Source organism: Callospermophilus lateralis, chromosome 13 (assembly GCF_048772815.1).
Source record: "Callospermophilus lateralis isolate mCalLat2 chromosome 13, mCalLat2.hap1, whole genome shotgun sequence".
NCBI lineage: Eukaryota > Metazoa > Chordata > Mammalia > Rodentia > Sciuridae > Callospermophilus > Callospermophilus lateralis.
The window spans coordinates 30694551-30720580 of NC_135317.1; the positions used below are offsets into that span (position 1 = coordinate 30694551).

General features: G+C 35.6%; 1 protein-coding gene across 1 annotated transcript in view; it reads right to left on the reverse strand.

Annotated features, from left to right (window-relative positions):
- Positions 1-26030, reverse strand: part of Myo3a (myosin IIIA) — a 194772-nt gene that overhangs the window by 162991 nt on the left and 5751 nt on the right. The window contains exons 3-4 of the mRNA XM_076831740.1: positions 7947-8051; positions 7263-7362 (exon numbers count right to left, since the gene is read on the reverse strand). Coding sequence (XP_076687855.1) covers positions 7263-7362; positions 7947-8051 — 205 coding nt within the window. The remainder of the gene's footprint in view (positions 1-7262; positions 7363-7946; positions 8052-26030) is intronic.

A 26030-nucleotide genomic window follows, 5' to 3' on the forward strand; every position in this document is an offset into this window, starting at 1 on the left:
CTTTGAAGAGCCTCCATAGTTTTTTGAATTTTTTTTTAACTTTCTAGATACCCATAAATTCCAGGCTACCTTCTGTAGCCCTAAAATCAACCAAATTCTCTAAGAATTCTTAATTCCTTATAGTTGAGAACTGTATTTAAAAGCCAAGAGCTAAGTGCTTGATGTGCTCTCTCTTGGGGGTGTCAAATCTCCCAATACCTCTTAATAGTAACAGCTAGTTAAACTCTCTACAGAGATCTATCACATACACATATTATGCTTCTGTTTGTATATATTGAAAATCATGAGCTCACATTGTTTCTTCAATTTCAACCCAATACCACTGGGTTCACTTTATTTCATATTTATAATTTTATATATTTTTCATATTTATAGTTCTTTTTTCCTTAAGAATTAACTGTTTAAAAAATTTAAGTAAAAATCCCTGCTCTCAGTGTCCCAGAGTATTTCTTGATGAAGTCCCTAATTTTATGCCTTCACCCCCATCCCTGTGCATATGCCCCCTCACCTTGCTCTGGCTCTTAGAACCCAACTGTGGTCACTGCCATCAACCCACAAGAATATCCTTCTCTTCCCACCTGGGGATCCAGCACTCCATCCCAGGACACCACTACCAATGCCCTCCCAGCCGGACACCTTCCTCACTCCACCAGTCTCCAAACTGTGTGCTGATCTGCACCCCCTATTCCCAGGCTTGCTTGTCCCAGCTAATGGCTTTTTTTTTTTTTTCTGAATTATTAAGCAAGAACAAAAGAAATGAAGGATTCTTCCTAGTTTTTAAGTTCAGGTGTACCTGCTTCCCTTGATGCTAAAAAGTGGGTTATTAATGAATAAATCACAACTTCTCTTTGACCTACATTATGCATTGGGGATTTGGTCTAAAATGGGGCATGTGGGTAATAAGAGATTTAAAGCCATAAAATATTCTGTCATAAGAACAATGTCTAAATAAATCACAAAAAAAGTACGTTCTGTACTTCTGTATTGAAATGTTAACTATCCTATTAGAAATGAAGTTCCCCAGAGAGAAATCTATAGAAATGAGAACTGAGGACTGCCCTTTAAATTTAGCCTCTTTCATCTTCTATTCAAGATAAGGACTACTTTTTCAGACTTTAGTTGACTTGCCTAAAGGGGTTTATCTCCTGGGAAGTCATATTATTTATGGACTGATCAGATACCAGTGACTGCTAATGCATTTCATTAATAATGTTTACAAGCTCACTTGCCTCTTTGCTCTCTAAGGTGTCCAGAGGTTTTCTGTAAAAGTGTATTCCACTTAACAAAAAAAAAAAAAAAAAAAGAAAAGGAAAGGTTTTCTTAAAGGTCGTATTCATGACTAGTATTAGCAAACTTAATCTTATTTTCAGTGTAATTAATTTGCTTGATATTTAAAGTAATAACTGAGTTTATTATAACATAGAGCAATTGTTTGCTTGTTTTTTTAACAAAGAGACCCCTGGAACTAAGATTTTTATTCTCTCACCACCCTTTATCAAGGAACTACCTCGTGTACAGTACTTAGTAGGAAGCGGGGTGGGATTACTATTTCAGGGCAATGATAATAGCTCAGATTTTCAGGATTATCATGTGTCAGTTATTATGCCAAATAGTTTACACCTAGCATCCTATTTACTCAGTAGCACCAACCTTAGGAAGTAGTAAATATCCTTTTCCACACTGTTAGATGAACAGATTGATGTGCCTGGAGATTTTAAAGAGACTTTCCCATGGTCACACAATTGCATGGAAAATCCTCCCTGTCATTCATTCATTCATTTGGCAGTACTTATAACCATTTTCCATTTGTCAGTACCATGATGGGTTCTAGAACAAAGCAACCCTGTCACTGTGAAGTTTAAAGCTTAGCAGAACAGCAGTCAAATAAAACATATCGTTATAATAAAGTTTGACAACTGGTTGGTGAAATGAAGTACAGGGTGTTGCGGAAGTGCACAGTCAGGCACACCGAAGTTAATGGTGTACAGGAGTCGGGAGGTTTCTATTCAGATAAAGTATCATACCTGGAACTGGTCAAAAATTCAATATCTACTCTTGATACATAGGGAATTTTCCATTTCTTCATTTTGCCTATAATTATGGTGCCTCATAACTGTCTGGGAGGAAAGTGAAGCTGAGTCAGATCTGATTAATCTGAAAGCCCTTTTCAATAGAGTTCAGTTTGTCTTGGATAAGTGTTTGCTCCATCTTTCAGAGGTCATCCCTCCTCCTTTAAGACCTTGAGGCAGGGAGAAGAAGAAGGGTGGGTCTCTAGTCTCTGAGGCCATGTGCTTTTGTCTGCCCGACTGGCTCCCTGTACTGGCATCTGGAGCCACCGAGCTTGTGGTCTGTTCTTCTCGTACAGCAGACTTTCTTAGTTCCTCTTGGCAGATTAAGCTGAGAACACTCTGAGGTCTGACTATGCCTCACCTTCAGTCCTGGCCCAGGTAATCTGAGCTGTGCCTCATACAACCACCTGGTCCCCTAAGAAACTCCCTCTAGACACTCTTCGGCCAGATTATCAGTTACTTTGAAGTTTCTAGAAACTAAGCGTAAAGATTTGGGGAAGTTAACCTGAGTCTTTCCTCTGCCTAATCACTCTGCTGCTCCATGGTAACAAGGACATGCAGCTGACGATGAAGTGGCCTCCTCTGTGCAGTGAATGAGAGTGGAAGTGTTAGGCTTAGGAACATCTTCCTGTCCTCACTGTCATCTTCACTTGTTAAAAGCTCAGCTTGCTCTCCTGCCAGACTTTGTTTCATCTTTCCATAATCTTCCTAGAATTTGCAAAGGGTTTCTCTCTTCTTCCCACCCTTTTACATGAACCGTATGGTATTACCCTGGAAATTCTCTTTTCATATGCTAAAGTAATTTGGACGGACTTTTTCAGGAGACAGCCTGGGCCTTACTACAAATTCCTATATTTGAAGGTTAAAAGCTGAATATTACCCCAGTCATTTTTCTGCATTCCTTCTGCAATAATAAATCTTCCCCTAGAAATGTTGCATCAGGTACAGTGGGGTTAATACTGTACTCTAGGGTAAGTGAAAGAGAAATGCATATTAATAAACTTTAAAGTACTTCCTCAGTAATACATATAAGAACCCTAAGAAAGATTGTGGCATATTTAAGGTACTGCAAGAGACTGATGTGGCTAATAGGTAACAGGAAGACAGGTTCCCGGTGAGCACCAAAGGATATAAAGGAGGCATTAATCATTAAGAGCTTATTCTGAAGTAATTCAAATGACCAACAAATTTATGAAAAATACTCAACAGCATTAGCCATCAGAGAAATGCAAATCAAAACCACAAGTAGATATCACCCCAATCTAGTTACAACAGTTATTTTTAACCCCCCCCCCAAATAACAAATACTGGTGAAGATATGGAAAAAAAGGGAACCCTCATACACTGTTGGTGGGAGAATAAATTATTATTGCCATTATGGAAAACCAGTATGGAGGTTCTCTGAAAAATTAAAAACAAAGCTACTCTATGATACATTAATCCCACTATTGGGTATATTATCAAAAGGTAAAGACAAAGGTATACCAAAGAAATATATGTTTATTGAAGCATTATTCACAATAACTGAGATATAGGAATCAAACTAGATGCACATCAATGGATGAGTGAATAAAGAAAATGTGGTGTGTGTGTATATATATATATATATATATATATATATATATAGTATATGGAATACTATACAAAAATGATATCCTATCATTTGCAGTGAAATGGATGGCACTGAGATCATTATAGTAAGTGAAATAAATCAGACATAAGAAGACAAACATTGAATGTTCTTTCTTACAGTTAATCAGAACATTTTAATAAAAATTATTAGAGGCTAAGAAGAGAGGGCAGGAAAAGTTGGAAGGAGGATGAATAGTGATTACCAAACACAGGTAGAAATGGGTTCTAGTATTCTATTTATCACATTGTAGGGACTATAATCTGTTGTATATATTACAAATAACTAAGAAGAGAGATCAAAGACTCCAAACACAAAGTAATTATAATCAGATGGAAACATCAATTCCTTTGATTCAATCAGTGCCACATCAATATGTACCATTATTATCATGTGCTAATCAAGAAAAAAATTAAAAGTTTAAGGAGAAGGAAATATCAACTGCTCTGACTTAGTCATTACACACTGTATACATGTAATTAAAACTGTACCCCCCAGAGCCAGGCACAGTGGCACACACATGTAATCCCAGCAGCTCAGGAGGCTGAGACAGGAGGATCGTAAGTTCAAAGCCAACCTCAGCAAAAGTGAGGCACTAAGCAACTCAGTGAGACCTTGTCTCTAAATAAAATATGAAATAGGGCTGGGGATGTGGCTCAGTGGTCGAGTGCCCCTGAGTTCAATCCCCAGTACCAAAACAAAACAAAACTGTACCCCACAAATTTGTACAACTAAAATAATAAAATAAAGAGCTTATTCTATGTCACTAGAGGAAGTCATTGAAACAAAAATAAAGTGGGAGAACTGGATATGTTTGTGGAGAGACTCCCCCTTGTTACAGAATGGACTGGAGGGAAGGAAACAAGACTAGATGTAAGGATTCAGAAAAGTCGATTTCAGGGGCCCAGGCAAGAGGTGACAAGCAGGACTAAGCACAAGCACGGGGACCTAACAGACAAGTTTTGTGACTAGCTGTATACGGGGAGGTAAGGACAAGCAAAGACTTGAGGATGACCCTAAGTTCTGGCTTGAGCAATGAGTAGATGCAGGTGACTTTTTCTAAGATAGGAAACTTTTGATCTATAACAGATTTCTTGTGATGGGTGAGGTGGTGAGATTTAATTTTGGAAATTCTGAGTATGAGGTGTCTGACAGCCATCTAAGATCTTCAGTATCCCATATGAGCTCACGATCTGTTTTATCACATGAGAAATTAAAGTAAAATTTATTCCAAAACTCTTTACTGCCAGCAGTTGCCTTTTCTGAACACTTGATTTGAACATAAAATGAGGGCACTGATTACTAGATTCTGCAGTTTGTGGTTTACCACATCGTATTCCTTCTACCCTCAAAAAGTTTCTCAATGTACACAGACATCTACATTCCTCAGGTTTTAATTCAGACAATAACCCACTAATCATTTTTTGTGGGGGTGCCAGGGATTGAACTCAGGGACACTCAACCACTGAGCCACATCCCCAGCCCTTCTTGGTATTTTATTTAGACACAGGGTCTCCCTGAGTTGCTTAGCACCTCACCATTGCTGAGGCTTGTGATCCTCCTGCCTCAGCTTCCTGAGCCACTGGAATTACAGGTGTGCACCACTGCACCTGGCCCCACTAATCATTTTTAAGGTGAACTGAACCCATGTCCTCTTACCATGGAGAACAGAATATATATGAAATGTTGGTATTCGATGCCAGACTTGCATTTAAGCAGCCAAATGGCTCTCATTTCTAATTATTGCTGAAAAGAAATCAACAAACCAAATGATCTAAAACCAGTGCTGTCATTTTGTTAGCTATCCAACCTAAGATGATTTTTATTAAAGTGTCATATAAAAAGTTGCCCTATTTATTATCTAGGCTTATTTTTTTTAATCTAACCTATTTTAGAAGATATCCCAGGAAGATAATTTCTCAAAGATACTAGTTTGCCAATTTTTTCTTGAATGGCTGGAAAAGTTGTTTATCTACACTTGTTTGAGCAACTTTTAATCTAGTCTCTATTCATTATAGTCATTTTTTTTAAAGACAAGGGAATTACGAGATTTTAAGTTAACTATCAAGGTCTCCATTTGAAACTGTCTTTGAGTAGAGCCAAAATTATTCTCTGAGGAGAATAATGGCCCTGTCTATGCAGCAGTGAGGAGTTGCTGTTTTTCAATTTCAAACAGAAGTCCTTATTAATACCCAGCCAGATTGGTCAAGCATATGGCTCTCAACTCAACTAGAAACACAGACTGGCTGCCCCCCAGTTATAAATCAGGTATTTATAGTCAACTCACCACTGTTCATTAGTTGGCAATAGTTCAGGTCAGAAAAACAATGCACAATCTGATGTGTGTTTGAAGGAGATGCTATTATCAGTTTCTCGACCTGCTATGAAATTCATTCCCAGGCTAAGTCAAATACTAAAGTACTGGGTACTTGGATATTAAAACAATTTGAAATTAATCTAAAACTAATTAAATTCCCTCCATTCAGCAAAATGAAGGGAGGTTTGTTCATTCAATTTACAGCCAATGAATTGCTATACCCAAAGCAGTAGGTCTACAAAACAGACAAAGACAGGGTCCTACTTCTCAAAGACCCTGTCCATCCATATTTCTTTTTTTACTTATACATAAAGACCATATAGGAAACTATGGTTCTAAGTGGCGAATTTAAAAATAGAGAAATATACAGGGTATAGAAGCACAAGATGGGACACCTTACCCAGCCAGAGTGCAGAGGAAGGGAAGGGGAGGAAAGCCTACAGGACAATGAGATGTCCCGGAACACTGCCACCCACTCTCAGAGGATTGCTGTAGTGCAGGGTCCAACAAGAGGAAGTATAAGAAAGCACCTTCACAGCTGAAAAGCAGCTGCCCAGATGAGGGTGCATGCAACACGATGGCACCTTTGGCTGTAACACAGAAACCTCAAATTGGCTTAGTAAATATGGAAATTTATCATTTCACCTAACAACAAGTCCAGAGAAAGGGTAAGCTCTAGAGTCGATTGACTTAGTGACTTGATTATGTCATCAGGGAACCCCATTCTTCACTCTCTCAGCTCTGCCTTTCTCAGGATGGAGCGCTTTATAAGGTCACAAGGAGACCAGACTAGTTTCAGGCAATATGGTAAATGCACAGGGTCTCAAGGAAGACAGAGACCATCTTTCCCTGTCTCCTTCTTAGGAGGCGGGAAATATCCCCAGATGACCCTTAATGATATCCCCTCACATCTCAGAAATCCTGGATTTGAACATGTGCCCATTTATAAAGTCATCAATAATAATGGCCAGGAGATACTGCTATAGTATCGCGTCGTGTGGGACACCATCTGTTTTGTAGAATAAACTATACGTTTTACTATATTAGTGTTATGTAGGGCTAAGCTGGGTGACCTGAGAGCTGGAAATCTCTCAATTGCCTATTTATTTATTTATTTCTTACCCAATGAGATACTGATATTTCCCTATTTTCAATGTATGGAAAAAGCAAAATGGTTGGGAAATGATAAAATCATATCATACAGTTCACTATGCGACCCAAATTCATGCATTTAAACAAAACTTACCAAAATCTACCAGCTTAACTCCACCTTCAGTGGTCAACAGAATGTTATTTCCTTTTACATCACGGTGGATAGTTTTGTTGTTATGTAAATGCTGAAGTCCCTAGTTGGTGAGAAATAATAATGACTCCCTTTTTTTAAAAAAAAAAAAAAAAAAAGCATCAAACCAAAAAAACATTTTTCATATAATACATTTGGGCAAAATAAATAGTAAATACATGAAAAAATTGAAATTCACCCTTCACTGTTTTACCTTCAGTTAGCCAAATCAAAGATCATCTTTTCTACTTTGGATTATATAAAAATTCACAAAACCAAAGCATGCTCCTTAGCTTTTACTAAACATTTGATTAGAAAATGTGTTGATTTCAATAGAGGAAAAATTTTTATATATTTATTTAAGGTGATGGCAAATGAAAACCAATTAATTAAAAAAATACACTTTCTATTTTCATCACTACGTGATCTAAGAAACACAAGAAATCAGAATTCAGGATCCTGTTGCTACAAGGAAAGTCGATTTCCAATGGAAATAGGAATTAGTCATGAAAAGCATTTCAGACTTTGCATATACTTTTGCATCAATAAATACTAATGTAGAAATATTTTTCTAAAAATAGGATCCACACTTTTTATTTAATTAAAACAGCTTCATAATTAATGCACAAAGAATTTAAATTGCCTTACCATTAATGCTTCATGTAAAATATAGGCAATTATAGGCTCACTCATTCTTTCACCCCTCTTCAGAAATCCTTTCACAAGATCAGTCACGGATCCTCCATTGCACAGCTAAAAAAGAGTATTTCAAGATGCATATGACACTGAAGTTTTGGGCTGTAAAAAGTTTTCTGAAAACATTTTTTTAAAAAATTATCCCAATCTTCTGTTTTAAATGATTACTTTCATCATCTTTATGGACTCACAAATGAAATGAGCAGACAAACTTGTGCATACATACAACTGATTTTTAAAACCGTTTTCATATAAATTAATTTTTAGAAGAGAAACTGAAGAAGCACTGGGCTTGATTTTTAAAATTAATGGTAAGAATTATAATTCTACAAATTATTCCCAGATTTTATGACTCAGAGTTTAAAAGCAGCATTAGTTTCTGTTAGTTTAAGTGGCAGTGCAATAGATTCCGTGGTCTCAATCCATACCTATATACTATTTTATATGTACTCTATTTTTTAAAAAAAGTACATTCTTTTGGCAAAATTTGAATGCATTAAAGTAATGACTAAAATAATATTTTAGAAAAATATTTAAATATAATATTTCCTATATTATTTTCATCCCCTAAATACCCAACAACCCACCCAAAGTAGAAAGAATCTAAATAGAAAATAAGAATCTGGGCTGTACAAACTTAGGTAACATTAAATCCCATGGGTAACTTTCAAAGAAGCTACACTACTTGCTGGATAGATTAACACTGATATTAGCAGTGAACATGAGAGGGGAAGTAATTTGGCAAATAGTCCTAAACCCAGAGAATATTCCAAGAATGTTTTGGCTCCATAGGTCCTTGATCCTCAATGTCTGATTCTTTGGCCTTGGTTTTTGGCCTTGACCCTCAGCTCAGGACTCCCCACTCTGATCTACTGGACCTTTTCCAACTGCCTTTGGCTCCCACCAGTGCCTGGGAACTAAAAGAGCAATAATTTCCCTGACCGTCTTCTAACTCAAGTGCAGACAGAAAGGAGGTGAGAGCAAGTATATTTTTAGCATCCTGGTTTGAAATAACTGAATACATTTTCTCAAAACCTTTTTCTGATATGGTAATTAAATTTTGCTGGGTGCCTGAACACTTCTGGTACATTATGGATTAGATAGTAAGAGCTAAGATGCACTGAGCCCTTAAAACTTGATGCCATGCACATTTCTAATCCATTTACATGAATTATCTCTAAACCTCACCAACTCTCTGAAGTAGGTATTATCATCTTCACATTAAAGATGAAGAAACTGAAGCACATTCATAATTAGTCCTTCTACACTCAAAAATAATTTCTTTCAGCTAATACAGGAACGTGTGCAGCCTCCCATTTCAAGAGCTGCATCTTGTTCTGTATCAGGAAAGGGGATCTGTTTAAACTGGATAAGTAAGACAGTGTTGTTACCCTGGAAGCAAGGTACATGGTCAGACTGCCTCCACTCTGGGCCAGTGATACTAGTTCACAAAATTACCACTGATGGAAAAGAAACTGAACCCTTTACAATTGCAAACCACTTATTTTAAAGGACCCATATTTTAGAACCAGTTTAAAAATTGCTAAAAGCCACTGAAGGAAGACTAAATTTTTCATTCTATTTCTCCAGAGTGTACCCTTTCTTTGACCACACCTTTTGCAGTTGATTATTGTGGAAGAAATATGAAAGCTATCAGAATAAAAATGAAGTCACTTGTGCCAACCCTACAGAATAAAATAAACAATACAAAAAGCCTGGAGTTTATGAAGAAAGGGTTATTAAACCTGAATCACAAAACACCCTGTCAGGATCACAAACTTCCATATGAAAATTTCTACTAGGTCTTCTACCTGGTAATGTCTACTCAACCTTGGACTATCACCACTCGTGTTATTAATCATAGTGCCAGGGATTATTGTTTCAAATATTTGATGTGATCATCCTCATTTTGTGCATTAGAAGGAAAAAACCTTCCCTTTGACTCAACCTCTGTGAATATGCACACAGTGTACTAAGACATGAGTATTCCCATTGTGGTAATCTGCTATTCCCCCCTGCAAGAAATCAGAATTCTTGGGGGGAAAAATATCTCTCTGATTGCTTTATTTAGGTTGATACTACTATTTGGCTTCTTTGACTGAGCATAATGAATTTCAGATTCATCCACATAGTTGCACATTCTTTCTTAAATGCTGTTTTAATGTTGTTTCTTTTTTTTTGATGCTGAGTATTGCATTGATTGGACGAACCACATCATGGATTTACTCAAAGATATCTCAATTGTTTTCTGTTTTTGGCAATTATGAATAGACTTCTGTGACTATTCATGTATAGGTTTTTTAAATTAATTTTTTATTTGTTTTAATTAGTTATACATGAAAGTAGAATGCATTTATGCACTTTAATATATCATATATAGAAGGGATATAATTTCTCATTTCTCTGAGTGTACATGTTTGCAGAATTATATTGGTCATGCAGTCAGATATATACATACAGTAATAATGTCTGTTTCATTCTACTATCTTTCCTATCCTCACATCCCTTCCTCTCCCCTCCCATTACTTCTCTTTACCTAATCTAAGGTAACGCTATGCTTGTCCAGTGCCCGCCACCTTATTGTGAATTAGCATCCTCATATTAGAGAACACATTTGGCCTTTGGTTTTTGGGGATTGGCTTATTTAACTTAGCATGATATTCTCCAACTCCATCCATTTACTGGCAAATGCCATAATTTCACTCTTCTTTAAAGCTGAGTAATATTCCATTGAGTATATACACCACATTTTCTTTACCCATTCATCTAATGAAGGACATCTAGGTTGGTTCATAGTTTTGGCTATTGCGAATTGAGCTGCTATAAACATTGATGCAGTTGCATTACTGTAGTATGCTGATTTTAAGTCCTTTGGATATAAACCGAGGAGTGGGATAGCTGGGTCAAATGGTGGTTCCATTTCAAGTTTTCTGAGGAATCTTTATACTGCTTTCCAGATTGGTTGCACCAATTTGCAGTCCCACTAGCAATGTTTCTTTTTTGTTGTTGTTTGTTCATTTGTTTTTATAGTTGTAGGCGGACAGCATGCCTTTATTTAATTTGTTTATTTTTATGTGGCGCTAAGGATCAAACTCAGTGTCTCACATGTGCAAGGCAAGCACTCTGCCACTGAGCTAAAGCCCCAGCCCTCATGTTAATGTTAGCATTAAGTTTTGATTTCTCTTGGCTAAGTACCTGAGAGGGAACTGCTGAAGGTTGTTTGTTTAACCATCTCTACACTGATGAACTATCAAAGTGGTCCTACCATTCTGCATCCGCATAAGCAATGTATGAGATTTCTAGTTGCTACACATTCTTCCCAGTACTTGATTTATAAAGTGGATTCTTAAAGCCATTTTAAATAGTATTAGCATTTCTTTGTGATTTTTAATGTGGGTTTTCCTAATAACTAAGATGTTGGCCATCTTTTTATATACTTATTTGCTGTCCATATATTTTCTTTGGAAAATATTCAAAATTTCTGTTCATTTTTTTATTCATCATTTGCTTTCTTATTATTGATTTTTTAGAATTCTTTATATATTCTGGATATAAGTCCTTTATAGGCAGGTGTTTTCAAACATTTTATTCTAGTCTGTGGCTTGCACTTTTATTTGAAGGGTCTTTTGAAGAGCATTAAGTTCTAAATTTATCATTTTTAAAAAAATTATAGAATGTGCTTTTGGTGTCATATCTAAGAAATTTTTGCCTAACCAAGGCCATACAACTTTTCTCCTATAATTTCTTCAGGAAGTTTTACAGTTTTCAGTCTCACATAAAGTAGGTGTCTAATTCATTTTAACTTACAGGTGTGGGTTATATATGGATGTGCAATTAATATAGCAAATTTTTTTTATGTTTGTTAAAAGTGTCCCAAGAAACAGAAGCTAGAACTCTGAATTGAGTTTAAAATCTAGTTGCCAACACCAAGAACAGGCAAATCTTAAATGCATATTGCTAAATGAAAGAAGGCAATACGAAAAGACTACTGTTTGTATGATTCCAAGAATACTATATTACGGAAAAGACAAAACGGGAAACAACAAAATCAGTAGTTGTTAGGGGTTCTACGGGGGATAAATAGGGAAAGCATAGTACTTTTAGGGCAGTGAAATGAATTTGTGTGATATTATAATGGTACATACACGTCATTACATATTTATCAGAATCCAAAAGCTGTACAACACAAAGAGTAAACCTTAATGTAAACTATGAACTATACACAAAGAGTAAACCCTAATGTAAACTATGAATTCTAGTTAGTTATTAATATTGCTTCAAAATTTTAACAAACCTACTACACTAATGCAAGATGTTATAATGCGGAGGAGTGAAGAGGAGCTCTCTGTACTTACTGTTCAATTTTGCTGCAAACCTAAACCTGCTGAAAAAATTCAGTCTATTTATTTTTTTTAAAAGTACACCCTAGATGCTAACACCAAGACTATGTAAAAGGGACCTGAAATAATTAAGGAACACACAAAGTTAATCTAAGTTCTATATACAAATAAAGCCCCCCTTATAGTGTTTTGTCAGAAACTACACTGTTTATTCATGGTTGAATTTTATATCCAATTCATTTTTACAGAAGCAAGGTACTGATCCAGAAAAAAATCTTGGAGATACACACACACACATACACACACACACACACACACACACACACACGTACATATATAAAATTTCATCATAAGAGTTCTTTAATTTAATAATGATTTTTAGAAGAATCATAATTTATTTATTCATATTCAACAAATATTTGTTGAACTGTTAATATATGCAAGGCACTGAACTAGGAACAGATCAAAGGTGCCAGTACAGCTTCTGCTTCAAGCCTAAAAATATATTCAGAACAGTGGTTTTCAACCATAGAAGATTTTGCTCCCAGGGACACTTCACAATGTTTGGAGAGTTCTTTTTATCAACAGGGCTGGGGAACTGCTTCTGGCATCCAGAGGCCAGGGAGGCTGCCAAACATCCCCAAAATGCACAGGACGGCCCTCCACAAAAATGAACCATCCAAACCAAAATGTCCATAGTGCCAAGGTCAAAAAAAAAAAAAAAAAAAGAAAGAAAGAAAGAGAGAAAGAAGCCTAACTAGAGAGATGATAAACAATTACCAATATTATATGTTAGGTCTTGAATTATAGTTATGTGGATAAAAAGACTTGTGTGCAAAGTACTGTAGAATTTCACCAAGAGAGTTGATAACATTGAGTTGGAAGGGGGAAAAGAAAAGGTTATATTAAAAAAGCAGGTGGAATGTGCGATCATATAGGTTGACAACAGTTTTCTCCAGGTTAATTTGGCCTAATGACTTTATTTATTATGTCTTCTAGAGTACAGAAACTGTACTTTGGAGGGGATCAAATGATTCCATTTTATTATTTTTTATGTTCATTTTTTTTCTTAGTCCTTTTTAAATAATACTCAGAAAAAAGTCTTTTCTCCAAAAGGATATTTTCTGACCCTAACAACATGATAAATAAATCATTTTTCTTAAAATTTAAGCAAACAAAACTTTTAAAAAGAAGTTATGATTAGAATCCAAACAAGAAACTTTCAGTGGTAGAAAAGAAAAAGACCTTGTATAGATGAACACTATACTCTACCACTACAGGACCCACTGAGCTAGTTTGTAGATCAGGGGACAGAAACTCACAACTGACTGTACACTAACATGCAGTTTTCAGGGACTAGGGATGTGGCTCAAGCAGTATCGCGCTTGCCTGGCATGCGTGCGGCCCGGGTTCGATCCTCGGCACCACATACAAACAAGGATGTTGTGTCCGCCGAAAACTAAAAAATAAATATATTAAAAAAATAAAATAAAATGCAGTTTTCAGTCATTCTGAGATGACTTCTTCTTTTTCAGAAGAAAAAGCAAAGTCACACTACAATGTGAAGTCAAAGACATGAATACTAATTCTCTAAGAAGTCTATGAAAAGTCAGTGATAATGGAAAAAGAAAAAATTAATAATTTCATAATCTTCTATTTCAAGAGCAACATGGAAAAAATTAAAAACATTTCCATCCAGTCAAGAAGCAAAAAAGAGACCACAATAATAGTTGGAACACATCAAAAGTACTAACCACAATTACCACCTTACCGTAGGCATAAATGTACCAACCTATCTGAATATATATATACAGAAATTTAAGGCAAATAAGAAATCTTTCCTCAAATTTAAATTTTGTTGCTTAACTTTCACCTAGTAACCCTTAAGTTTCACCTGATAAATTCCCTATGTATTACCTAAGCAATTCAATTAAGATAGTAATTTCATACATATGATGTATAATAAGTTTATATTCTAAGTATTTCTTACAAATAATAAAGTACAATCTTAGGAGCTACATGACCTCACTTTCATTCCCAATAAACACAACCACTTGTTTTGTCGTTGTTGTTGTCATCGTTGTTGTTTTCTTGAGATAAAAATCACTTTTAAAACAAATTAAAAATCATATTATGAGTTTCATATATAAAAGAATAGAGTATGTTATAAAAAGTGAGATAGTCAAGTTTTACTTATAGACAAGGGCATATTTGAAAGTATCACCAGTCATATTTCTTGCACGCCTTCTACTAGATTGTTTGTTATATAATGCTATGAAAAATAATTCATATTTAGAAACCAGCAGTTTGAGAGTAAAAAGCAAACAAAATCTACATAAAAATTGCAAAGAGATAACAAATTGAAGTCAGAGATAGAACCTCCTCATTCTTTCCCCCCAAATATGGATACTCCCCTGCATGATATCTTGGAAGGAGGCCTCCTCCTCTATCTGGAAGTAGTAATGACATGAAGAACAAAGAGAAAAAGGGAAGAAACCAGACTTAGTGGCACATGCTACAGTCTCAGCTGCCCCAGGAGGCTGAGGTGGAGGATTGCTTGAGCCTAGGCATTCGAGACCAGCCTCGGGCAAGAAGTGAGACCCTGTCTGTGTCTGTCTCTTTTCCTTCCTTCCTTCCTTCCTTCCTTCCTTCCTCTCTCTCTATCTCCCTCTCTCTTTCTCTCTCTCTCTCTCTCTCTCTCTCTCTCTCTCTCTCTCACACACACACACACACACACACACACACACACACACTCACACACACACACAAAAAAAACCAAATAAATAAAATAAAAACCCAAAGAGAAAGAAGAAATTCCTTTCTCTCTTGTGCATCTATTTTATAAAGAACAAACACTAAGATTTTAACACTTGTATTTACGGCTTTGTATGTATGCTAGAGTCAGTGGAAACCCAGTCTCTTGTCCTTCAAAGGCACAGAATTCCTATTTTGTAGGGCCTGAGACACACAGGTTTTATTCACTTAGTCATTCTTTCATTCATTTCATTTGTTAAGTTACACTGAAAAAAGAAATACCCCACAATAATTTTAATTACTGAGATTAGTGACAGAGAAAAATCACAAATGACAAGATTTTAAGTCAACTATTTTCTTCATTTCTTTCCTTCTGTATATTAGTTTATATTGGTTTTGTCTGCTTGGCTGTTGTTGTGTTTACCATTAGGGGAAAACATTGGGCAAGGTTTTACAAGGACCCTGACTGGGGGAAAAAGTCTAAGTTCTTAATAATTCCTTCCTTTTGGTTCCTTCCCAACCCTTCCATTCCCTTTCCATGCACAGAATTTATTTTTCTGACTGTTGCCTAAGCAGGACTCCTGGCTTACTTTTCAGAATACAAAGAAGTTTTATGAATGAAACTTCAAAAAGTCAAGCTGAAATGGAAAACAAATGGAAAGAGAGTGAGAAAATAAAATGAAGATTATTAAATTGATAATAAGTACAAAAATCGATACTCCACAAATTACTTTGTGGCTGAAGATCTTCCCAAAGACTCCTCAAATATGATACTGTCATGAACTCCCTAATTCCTCATTAAGAATTAGTAAATCTTTAATGGTCTTAGATGAAATTCACTTGTGCACAACTAGCATGAAATGCATTTTCCATGTGTAACAAAGAAAAGTAACAAGGTATCCTTAAAACTGAGATATCCATTTGTTCTTCATGAACATGAAGGATTAAAATACATAAAATAAAATGCAAATATTCTTTAATTAGGCAATAGATCATAAAAGACAAAAATGAGCTGATGTTTCTCTCAAAATAATAGGTGAACAGATGATGTCATAGTTAGCCTATACAATTTCTAAACCACTAAGACAGACTAAAAGAGAATTTATAATAGGAGACCCAAAACTCTTAAGTACAGCTTTGCAATACAATGCTAAAATAGACACATAATGTTCTTTAATCAAACAAAATTGGAGTACAATTTTCCTAGGCCAGAGCTAGACTAATTAAATAACAGCAGCACTGAAAATGAATTCTCTATCCTGCCAGTAGGCAAGCATTAAAAAAAAAAAAATCCTAACCTTAGTCAAAATGTTTCATCAACCAATCATTGCAACCAACTTCCAAAGCCAGTCTCTACTAAGTTCTCTGAATGTATTCTGCCTTTACTGTGTTAAGAGACAATATGAGATTTTTACTCAAATTTCTTAAAAAAAAAACAAAAACAGCTAATTTCTGCAGTGAGCATTTCTCACTTTTGCTGGGTTTCACTTTTGCTATTTTTTTAAACTGTGTTTTGTTTATTCAAAGAATGTCCTAAGGTCATTTTCTTAGTGTGACCATGTTTAGCATGATGCCACAAAAGCAGAAACTCTTATTTTCTAATCGTCATTCTAGTTTTTACATTGTTCATTTTATAAAAGTACTATCAACATTCAAGTTTGAGTCTTTTTATAGATACTAATATTTAGCAAAAACCTACAAGTGAATCTTCATGGCCATCTATTAGGTATATGTATAATATTGTAAGACACTACTGTACATTTCCAAAGTAACTGCACTATTTTACACTGCCATAAACAATGTGTAAGAGTTCAATTTGTTTCACAATCCCACCAATACTTAGTATTATTAGCCTTTTAATTTTAGACACTTTCATAGGTGTCTGATAGTATCTCATTGTCATTTTTATTTAAATTTCCACAAAGACTAAAGACACCAAACATAATACGTATATTATTCTTTAATTATAAATAATTTGCATTTTCTTTAATCAAACATAGATAATATTATATTATGTAATTTATAAAGCCTATATACATGATTTTCATACACACACACACACAGCTTCATAAAGTGTCCAAATATTTTGCTCGCTAATTTTTAAATTGGGTGGGTTCACTTTATTATTAGGCGAAAATTTGATTATTTCTAGTGTATTAAGAGTGTTTATCACATATGGGTGTTGAATTTTAGCACCTATATTTGTATGATTCTTTCACTTTGATTCTTTCAACTACAATTATGGTGCAGTAAAATTTTCATATTCTAACAAACAATGTTTTAACAAACTTATATTCCTGGAATAAGCCTGTTCTATCATGATGCAATAGTATTTTTCTATAATTTTGGATTTAATTGGTAAAAATTTTGTGAAGTAATCCAGGTGTGGTGGCACATGCATGTAATCCCAGTGGTTTGGGAAGCTGAGGCAGGAGTATCTGAGTTCAAAGCCAGTCTCAGAAAAAGTGAGGCACTAAGCAACTTAGTGAGACTCTGTCTCTAAATAAAATACAAGATAGGGCTAGGCCCTGAGTTCAAACTCTGATACCTCATACAAAATTTATGAAGGATTTTTTGCATATATGTTCATGTGGAATATTATACTCAAGTCTTTGTTTTCTTGGTGCATTATAATCATATACAACAGTGGGATTCATTATGCCATATTTTGCATGCACATAACATAACTTGATCAAGTCATGCCCCAGTACTTTCCCTTTCTCTCTTCTCCTCCCTCCCCCAATCCTCTTACTCTACTGTAATCTCCCTTCTACTATTATTATTATTTTTAATGCATTATAGGTATATATAAATATATATGATTATGTATATTCATTGTGGTATATTCACAAATGGAAATTATATGATTTGGTGGATTTCATTCTGCAGGACTTCCCCATACCTTCCCTTCTTTCCTCCCTCCCTCTTGATGCCCTTACTGTACACTATTGCTCTCCCTTTTATTTTAATAAGATCAGTTTTTAATCCTTTTTTTCTATATTCCACATCTGAGAGAAAACATTTGATCCTTGCTTTCCAATGAACTCAAATTTTCTTTTAATATCTTGGTCTTCTTTTGTCAGTACAATGCTGACCTCTTAAAATGAGTGAATAGAAATAATTAATTGTTTCTTCAGTATGTCACAGGATTCTTGTTTCCAAGATGGTAATGCAAAGAACTCATGGATCCATTCTCCAGTGAGACAATCATAAACAGTAAAAATTAGAAGAACAATTTAAAGACTTCAGAAATTGTCATGAAAGGGCATTCAGCAAATGAGTTCACACTCAATTTCAGTAAAAACAGCAAGAGTCTGTAGCACTAGGAACCATCCTCACCCCACATGCCCAGCCAATTCAGTGTGACATCCACTCTAGGTGGATGTTGCGAAGAAGATTGGGTTCCTGCTCCTCACAGTTCTCACCAAGTATTCTCCAGAGGAGCAATGAGCATTTCCCACACACTCCCCAATTCTGCATTGCAGAGGCTACATCCCAGGAAAATGCAAGAGATTCTTTTCTTCCACTCAGCCCTCCCTCCCATTTATCGGATGGAGATCTGAACTTAGGTGCAGCTGTCTGAGAATAATGGAATCAAATCACCTGTACCCCAGCTTGCTCATTAGGCATAGGTACCATGGTAGAACAGGCAAATTGAACAGATAGAAGTTACTTACCTTTCTGGTTCAGAGTTCTGCTCATGATGGAGGGCATCCCTACAAGAGATGCTGCCAATCCAGAACAGTGGCTTGGGGATTTTGTCTAGGTGGAGAGGGAGCCACAACAACAGAGAACTCCAAAGTATGCTCCAATATTCCTGATTTTATTGGAGAGGAACTTAGGGGAAGTTCAAGCCCAAGGATACTCTTGAAAACAGCAGAGATTTTAGTAACTACAAAGGGGATGATAACTCTATGGGGGCAACAAGTTAACCCAAGACCAGCTAGGTCAGGAGACTGACCCCAACAAAGAAACAGTTAAGAACTCTCCTGGGGTCAGAACAAACCTCAAAGACTAGGCACAAAAATTACTCTCGAAAGGAGGCATGCATTTAATTGGATCAGATTGTGAAATGATTTGTGCCCTAGGACATTGCTGAGAACAATCAAGGAACCAGCAAGCAAGTGCAGAGTCCAGTAGCTAAGTGTAATTCCAACAAAAGTAGACTGGCTTAATAGACAGGTCAAGGAAAGATACAAGGAAAGCCCTGTTAAAATCACTGTGGTTCCAGGATGACTGTGCATAGTCCCTAGCTATGCCCTCTGAGGAGTGACATGAGAGGTTTCATACTATAGGGGAAACAAATTTCACTACAATAGTCCAGCCAAATTATTAAACAAATAAATAAGCAAACGATCGATCTTCCACCAACTCCCCAGAATGGATTATGTCCAGAATTCTGACAACAGAATCACCTAAAATATCCAGTTTTCAACCAAATATATATATTTGGAAAGGAATAAGAAAATGTCATCCATATAAAAAATAGCCAAAATAAATTGCATATGAAATGGTCCAAATAGTGGAGTTAACAAAGATTTCAAAGGAGGAATTACAAATATGTTCCAAGTACTAAAGGAAACAGTGTTTAAAGAAGTAAAGAAAGGTTTGATAGGAATGTCTTATCAAATAGAGACTATCAATAGAGATGTAACCCATAAAAGAGACAGAAATGTCAATTATGTAGTTGAAAAGTACAATAATGGAAATAAAAAGGTCACCAGAGGGACTCAGTCATAGATATGGACTGGCAGAAAAAATAATTAGCAAACTTATAGATAGATTGATAAGGATTATAAAATATGAAGAAAAGAGAGAAGAAGGAATGAAAATAAATGAAATTCTTAGAGAAATGTAAGCATACTAGCATACATGTAATGGCAGTACCAGAAGAAAGGAGAGAAAATGAGCAGCAATTAATGAACACATAATGGCTGAAATTTCCACAAATTTCCACAGAAAGTTCAATGAACTCAAGCAGGATGAAAGCAGAAATCCATGGTTAGTTACATAATAGTAAGTGTTGACAGCTCAAGATAAAAGGAAAATCTTTAAAGTGACAGGAATAAAGCCAACTGTCACATACAAGGAAATGCAATAAGATTAACAGCTGACTCCTCATCAGAAACAATGTAGGCTAAAAGCTCTAAGGATGGCACATTCAATGTGCAAAAAGCAAAGACCCTAACCACTAAGACTCTTTTACCCAGCAAAACTATCATTCAAAAAGGAAAAGGAAATGAAGACATCCCTTAGTAAACAAATCTCAGAGAACTCACTGCTAGCAGGCCCACCTTATCAGGTTTGTTTTGCAGTATAGAATATTCAAGCCTTCTGTATTTCTAATACCTTTCTACTTACTCTTCAAATTATTAAGAAAATGATTTTGAAACTGACATTTGTTATGATTTCAATCTGGAATGTTCCCCAAAGTCTCATGTTGAAGGCTTGGTCCCCATTGCAGCCAATTTCAGAGGCAAGGCTTTTGGGAAACACTTGGATCATAAATGCCCAGATCTCATTAGTGAATCAATAAATGGAGTCCATAGCAATAGGCTTGAGGTGAGGCAGCATTCCATGAAGGAAAGCAGCTCAGGACATGGCATCCAGGAAGCAGAGAAAGAGCTCACTCACCAAAGGCACTCCTCCCATGAGCTACTTACTCCAGTATACCCTACCTGCCGACAGTTACCCCCATTAATGCACATCAGCGTATATCCACCAGTGAGGTTGCAGTTCTCGTTATCTAATCATTTCACCTCTGAACATGTTGTGTTCTCTCCTACGTGAGCTTTTGAGGGGCACCTCGTATTTAACCTATCACAATAGCTGAATGGACTATGGGGAGGTGGTGGAAACTGTGGGAAGTATGGCATTGTTGGAGAAAGCACATCCCTAGGAGCATGTCCTGGAAGGGTTTTTCTTGTCCCCAGCCCTGGTAGCCCTTTCTGCCTCCCGGATGGCATGATGTAAGCAGCTTTTCCTCTGACACATTCTTCTGCCATGGCGTTCTGCCTCACCTCGGGCCCAAAGCAATGGAACCAGCCGATTGATCATGGACTGAAGTTACTGAAACCAGGAGCCCAAGGAAATCCTTCCTCCATAAGCTATTCATTTCAGGTATTTTGCTCACATTAAGAAAAAGCTAACTAACACACTATTTAATATTGTGGATCCATCTGTTTCTCTCTCTCTCTCTCTTTCTCTCTCTCTGTCTCTCATTTGGTTCTGTCAATTTTTACCTCATACATTTTAAAACTTTGTTATTAAATACACACAAATTTAGGGGTATTGTATCCTCTAAATGAATTTACCTTTTTGTCATTATGAATGTCATTTGTCTCTGATTGCACTGTTTGACTGGAAGTTGCTTTGTCTAATATTAATATAGTCACTCCAGCTTTCTATTAAGTTTCCATGGCATATCTTTTGCCATCATTTTAATTTTAATCTACATATCCATGTCCATACATTTAACGCATGTTCATACTTATTTTTTTTTCATCCAGCCTGGCAATTTCTACCATATTATAAATCTAATTATAAATGATTGGGCTTAATTCTACCATCTTGCTATTTTTCTATGTGCCTTATCTATTCTCTGTTCTCTTTTTCCTATTTTCCTACTCTCTTTTGGTCTGAATATTTTTAGTGCTCCATTTTGTCCTCTACTATGTTATTCACTATACTTTATCTTTATCCATTGCCTGAGGGTTTATAATATGCACCTTTAACTTGCCACAATCTAAATTAATAATTTTGCCACTTCACATGTAACATAAGACACTGGAAACTATATATTTCCAATTTTTCTCTCCTGCACCTTTGCTATAATTAACACATATTTTAGTTCTACATGTTGTATACATGTGCATAGTTATGACTGTGGATTTTAATAGACAAAAATATAAAGTAAAGCATTTCATATTTATCCTTACATTTACCACTGACGATATACTTTATTCCCTTCTTAAGTCAGGAATCATTTTCATTTAGCCTGAAAAATGCTCTTCAACATTTTTTATAAAGCAGGTTTCTGGTGGTAAAATTTTTTTCATTTAACAAAAATTTCTACTCTGATTTTGGCTTCCTTGATGAATAATATTTTCACCAGATAAACAATTCCAAGTTGACAGCATTTTACTTTCAGTACTTCAAAGATGTGATTCTAATGCATTTGATTATAGATCAGTGGTCACTTGTATCTATAAATCCTTCATTACATAACAATGTTTTTTAAATTCCTTATACTTCTTATTATTAGTTTTCAGCATTTTGATTACGGCATGTCTTAGAATGATTTTCTTATCTCTTTGAGGGATTTTTTTTTTTAATTTTCTTGACATCCACAGTAGCATTTTTAATGTTCATCATATTTAGCCAAACTTTAGCCATTATTTATTTAAATCTTGTATCCTTCCCCTTCCACCTCCATCATTCTGAGACAGCAGAATGTCTCAGAATGTCTTCTACCCTTTGGCTAGAAGACTAAGTAATGTCTCAGAGGTCACAGAGGTTTTTTTCCCCCTGTCATTCTTTGTTGTTTTTATAACTATGTTTCAGTTTGGACAACTCTGATGTGCCTATATTCAAGTTCATAATCTTTTCTCCCACTTGTCTAATTTGCTATTATATTCTATTATTTTTTCACATATATATTACTTTTTTTGTTCTAGGAATTACCTTCAGTTCTATTTCATAATTTCCACTTTTGTCAACATTAACGTTTTCCTTTAACTACTCATGCATATTTATAACTGTTTTAAAGTCCTAACCTGCTCATTCCAATATCTGCTTTTCTGGGTCTTTTTGTATTGACTAATTTTTCTTCTGAGGCTGGTTTATGTTTTCCTGCTTCTTTGCAGGTCTAGGAATTTAATCCTGTAGCTGAACTTGGGTAATGTTACATTATGGAATGTCTGAATTTTGCTGTCTTCCATTAATGTGTGTTGAATTTTGTTCTGGCAGGTAGTTAATTTGTGGAGCAACCTGAATCTTTCAGAAAACTCATCTTTTAGGACTAGGTAAGCCCTTCCTCTAATACATAAACTGTCCAGGGTTTCTACGAAGGGTAGAAAGTACCCTTCAAGTATTCAATGAAGTTTCTCCAGTTGGGTGGTCAGAACTCAAGCACCTCTCAACCCTGCAAAAACTCCACTGATTGTGTGGATTACAGCCCCAGAGTAACTTTTGCTAGACTATCCCCTCTTTCGCTGTGGTTATTATTCTTTACCCAATACCTGAAATCAAGCTCTACACCTAAACCACCTTAGATTTCAGTCAAAGACTTTCAGATCTTCATTTAGATTAAATAGATAACCTATATGTAGAGTTCTACAAACCTTTTTTTCTGCATAGATCCCTCTTCTCTGAAAATTCCAGCCAACTGGGCCCTTACAATTTTTCAGCTCAGCAGGACTGCTCTAGTGTCCTTGGGAATGTCCTCCTTGGGCCTATGGTCTGAAAACTGTCTCCAAGAATAAAGATGAGGCGATTACAGTGTTCACTCATTTGTTTCCTTTTCTAAATGTCAGACTCCTAAACTTTCTTTTCCAATGTTTGAAAATGTTATTTCTGCCCAGTTTTGTCCAGTTTTCTAGGGACAAAAGCATGTCAATACCCATACTATCACCACCAGAAGCAGATGTTGCCAGAATATTTTTATGTATAATGAAATTTGAGTGCTCTTACAGTGTTTCACAAACTTGCTTTGATAAGAATCATCTTAGTACATTTATGTTTTTTAAATACAGTTTCCAAGCCTCCATTCCTGGAGTTTTTAATTCAGTAGGTTCAATGTAAGGTCAAACTCTTACTATCAGAGTAGCCTATAAGGTACTTCAAAGAATAAAGGCACCAAGACTATCCCCCCTTTTTTTTGTATTCTGGTGTCAGATTAAAATGATAGGCCTTCTTTGACCATGATCAATTACATCTTGTCTTTTATTCTGTTAACATACCCATTTATGATCCTCATAGCACTAAAACAAATACATAATAACTTATTTTTTTTAAATTTTTCAATTCTTTCCCAACTACTAAACTGATGACAGAACTCATCTTGTTCCCTATTGAGCATCTATAATGTACCAAAATGACTTGCTCAAAGTAAGGGATTACTGTTTATGGAAAAAAAAGAATGACTGAACTTAAGTTCTGTGAGCTTATTTATGCGCACACACACAAACACACACACACATTCAAAATAAAGGTCATCTTTTCATATGGTATGGAAGGTACCTCTTCAAAGTGTAGCATATTTGATTTAATTTCAATAAAATACACAAATGTACATAATTCTAGATTCCAATAAAATTCTCATGAAATATTCATGAAAGCTAGCACCACCACCTACCAGACACTTTCTAATGTACAATTTCACAATGTTTAAAAATTTCACATTACTCTTCTGCTCTGTAAACCAGAAGCTGTATTTTATAATTACTATTGACATCAAACATGATATGCAACTGGAAATATTTTTGTAAGTGAATATAACCATGTAACCAATAAGTCAAAATATAGGACAGTTTCCTACGCTAAAATGGTTTTAAAGTTACCATCATACATTCGTCATATTAACAACAAGATATCTATGGTAAAGAGAAAATAACTTATAAGAAATATTTTAATGTGTACAATAAAAACCTATTCATTTATTAAATAGCAAGATTTCTCTGGTCATCCCACATCTTTTTCCCTTGTAGTTATACTACAAACTGTATTCAGAGAAGCATATTCTTTTGCAAGCACTGGAGTACCGCTACAGCAGAAGGACATAGAAGAGTTTATATACATACATAAATACACACACACATACACACACACACACTCATATTATATCCTAGGTTAAAGAGTATAAAAAATCACATTTAGACCTTTTTCTTATATTTTCCTTTAAACGAAACCTAAAATGAAATGACTGTAGTTAATTGGCTGTCTATTCTGTTGCGGAGCACAGCAAATAATAGCCTTTTATGTGAGAACTGGGAATGGCTGTTCCAGCCCTAAGAACATGAAAGGAATCACACTGTCAGACTGCTACCTCACTGCAATTGTGAACTGCCAAAGGTAGGAAGGAACGATGTTGTACAATCAGAGGAAGCAAAAGCCTGGCTTCCCACTCCTGCCTGCTTCCCCGACCCTTCACACATACACAAATGGCAATAGCTTTGTGTCCCTTCTGTGTACATAACATTAAAGAGTTAACAGCTGAACAAACAGAAACCACTCACTCATTCCAACCATCTTTCTATCATCCCATGTTTCCTTTCCTCATGACAAGCCTTCTATTACATACTAGATGGAAGGATAAAAAACAGAATAATCAATAACACGTGACATATGAAAGTAGTATTTATGCCTATGAAAACCACTTCGGTGTCCTAAAATGTGTGGTTGAGAGGCTTTCTGATTATTTACTGAATTTTTGTGCTTTCAGATACCACCTGTAATTGCCAGTATTTGATCTTCTGAAAGGGATATAATTTCAAAGAGAAAAATTGCTATAATTGAGAAGCAATGAGAGAAAGCAATGTCACTATTAAGAACGAACAAATCAGGGCCAATTCAGATGAATAATAGAATGCATTCTGTATCACCACCGTGAAAGGAGCAATTACAGCTAGGATTGGTTATGAGGGAAAGGGTCTTTTAACAGAAAGATGTCCCAGCTCTGAATTCTGGTAGAAAGCAGCCTAGTCAAATAGATGCTGAGAGAGAAGTCTAGATTTCCTTAAATAGATAAAATGTAATTGTTCAGTCAACCAAGAAGGGGGAAATTACAGTTAAACCTGTTCTTTCCTTTGTATTCATATGGTAGCAAAGGATTAATATAAGAGTAACTTAACTCAATTTGGGCTGTTTTTTTTTTTTTGGTCTCCTGGTTCAGATGATAAACATATGCACAAACCCCTTTCTTCATACAGACCCTCAAGAGTAG